Source organism: Equus asinus, chromosome 17 (genome assembly GCF_041296235.1).
Source record: "Equus asinus isolate D_3611 breed Donkey chromosome 17, EquAss-T2T_v2, whole genome shotgun sequence".
In the NCBI taxonomy this organism is placed as follows: Eukaryota; Metazoa; Chordata; class Mammalia; order Perissodactyla; family Equidae; genus Equus; species Equus asinus.
The window spans coordinates 15,246,605-15,249,554 of NC_091806.1; the positions used below are offsets into that span (position 1 = coordinate 15,246,605).

The following is a 2,950-nucleotide window of genomic DNA, read 5'->3' on the forward strand; positions in this document are numbered from 1 at the left end:
ATACCCAGTGCCTTCCAAAATGAAAGAGAAGTGACTCATTTTAAGGTACAGTTTTCAATCATTTAAAGGTCATAATACAAAAATAAGATAAATATTTTCTGCCCACCTGTTTCAAGATAATCTGTTTTAAGTTCTTAGGAAGAACGTCTATGTTGCAGTGGCAAGGAGGGTTGCCATTGATGGTATTTATGCAAAGTGTTAGTGAGGATGTGAAGAAACTGGAACACTCATATTGAGTGTGTTAACATTCTCTCTCTAGACCCTCTATCTACCTGAGGGTCCAAATGAAATCAAGAATATTTTCTAGGACATTCTTCATGTACCAGGTACATGCCTAGCTTAGGGGTTCAAACTTCTTTTTCAATTCTGAGGAAGATTCACCCTGAGCTAACATCTGTTGCCAATCTTCCTCTATTTTCTGTGTGAGCTGCCACCACAGCACAGCCACTGACAAGTGGTGTAGGTCCATGTCCAGGAATCAAACCTACACCACTGAAGCAGAGCATACTGAACTTAACCACTAGGCCACAAGGGCAGGCCCAGGTTCAAATATTTTTAGTAAAATAATTTCAAAGCTGGATTCTTCTTCTTCTTCTTTGGAAATGCCCAGCATGGTAATGTTCACTATATAAACGATACACATTAATTTAATATCACATTGGTTAACTCAGTTCTGATTTGATAAGTCTTCGATATAATATGGTCACCTTTACATATTCAAAGTTGTACAATTTATTTTGCTGTACACTCACTAATCAAAATCTATCAGAAAACAGAACAAAAATTTTACAAATCAATTGAATCTTTCCTGTAATGATGTAAAGAACTTACACAAACATGGTCCAATGAATGCTTAATATTGCCACAATAGAGTAAATTTATTAGACACACTAAAAAAGACTCAGAATAACGAGAAAGGAAAACTTTTACAAAATCCATGAGGTTTATCAATCAAAATGTACGAAGAAGGAAAGCATATTCAATGACGATACTCTCAGTCTTTCATTAAAAAGTTGTATAAATTACATCAATGGATATAAAAACAAGTTCAGTTATATTTTAGCTGGCGTTCAGGATATAAGTTCATTGGTAGTATATATGTTTTTCATTCAAATATGATATTTTAAAAAGTCAAGGAGTTTTATTTTAAATATATTTGTCAGTTTAATTTTGCTGACTTCACTTTAAGAAAGTTTTTAGCCATCTGCAACAACAGTTTTTCAAAGTTCATTGACTAAACATACCCAGGAACAAAAAAGAAGCCAAAGAATAAGAAAGATGGACTTACTTCTCTGATCCATATTCTGTTACTCAGTTTTAACTCATTTAATTTTTTTCAAGTTATATCTCTCCTGAATGTTAGAACTATTTCTTTCAATCTACCTACCCAAAGTCAGTGAATAATGCTTTGTTTCTGTATTAACCTCATAACTCCTAGAGCTTCACTTGATTTTTTAATTCACTGCTTTCTAAATCCTAGCTCCCTTTAATTCCCAGGATTATTTGCTTGTAAAGTAAGTAGGTCGGTCACCTAACCTTTACTTTCTCTGGCATAATGGCAGCCTATCTTAAACTTCTCTTCATTTACTTATATAGTCCTAAAATCATATTGATTTAGAATAGCATGAATTTTTCAGAAATCTCTTCAAGGCAGCCTTCACCTCCTTATTTCGAAGGCTGTATATCATGGGATTCAGCATGGGGATCACCACTGTGTAGAATACGGAAGCCAACTTATCAGTATCCATTGAATGCTTAGTTTGAGGCTGTACATACATGAATAGCATTGTTCCATAGAAAACCGTGACTGCCATCATGTGTGAAGCACATGTGGAAAAGGCTTTTTTTCTTCCCTCTGATGACCGTATCCTTAGAATGGACAAAACAATGTTGAAATAAGATGTTACAACTATAACAATGGAAAAAACCAAATTTGTAGCTGCAGATATAAAAACTACTGTTTCTGGAGAGTAAGTATCAGAGCAGGACAATGCTAACAGAGGGACAATGTCACAGAAAAAATGATTGATTACGTTAGAAGAGCAATAAGACACAGAGAATACAGAAGATGAAGCCACCACGGCTGTGGAAAAGCTATAGAGGTACGTGAGGGATACCAGCAGAAAGCAGATCTGCCGAGATACCACCACCATGTAGAGTAGGGGATTACAGATGGCCACATAGCGGTCATAGGCCATCACAGCTAACAGGAAAACCTCAGCTACAATGAAAACCAAGAACACCCCTAGTTGGGTGGCACATTCATAGTAAAAGGTGGTTTTCTTCTTTGCTAAAAAATTGATGAGCATTTTAGGGGCAATAACAGTAGAATTGCCAAAATTTATCATAGCCAAATGTCGGAGGAAATAATACATAGGGGTCTGAAGTCGAGAGTCAACACTGGTGAGAGTGATGATACTCAGATTTCCTGCCACAGTCAGTCCATAGATGACCAGGAAAACAAAGAAGAGTGGAATCTGGAGTTCTGGACGGTCTGAGACACCCGTGAGGATAAACTCAGTGACCCGGGTGAAATTTCCAGGAGCCATGTAAGAGTTGGGAAATTCATCTGTCTGGAGAAGGAAAGGAGAAGTGGTTACTAACTCTTAGGAATTCTTTCCTAGAACTGGCATTAGACAGCAAGGGCAATTCCTTGGGTGAGAATTCTTGCAATCATTTATTAATCTGTTATTAAACTTAATGTTCTAGGTCTAATATATAAAACTTGCAACCATTTGGGAGGTAGAAAAAGTAAATGTGGTAAATTAACTAGATTATTTAGCATCATGCATATTTTGAGGATTTACTTTCTCACAATTTTGTTAAAGTATAAATATCATACTGGCTTGCAAACAATAGAAGGCATGATTCATTTCTTATGTCTGTTACATTGAGGTGACAAAGACTTGAGAAATTGTATGCCTCAAATAATTCAATGTTGTTTTGTGAT

At 36.0% G+C, this 2,950-nt stretch overlaps 1 protein-coding gene across 1 annotated transcript; it reads right to left on the reverse strand.

Annotated features, from left to right (window-relative positions):
* Positions 1–1,604: 1,604 nt before the first annotated feature.
* LOC139040723 (olfactory receptor 8J3-like) lies at positions 1,605–2,549 on the reverse strand. The gene has a single exon (XM_070487485.1). The coding sequence runs from the start codon at positions 2,547–2,549 to the stop codon at positions 1,605–1,607; it is 945 nt and encodes a 314-aa protein (XP_070343586.1).
* Between the last annotated feature and the right edge of the window lie 401 nt (positions 2,550–2,950).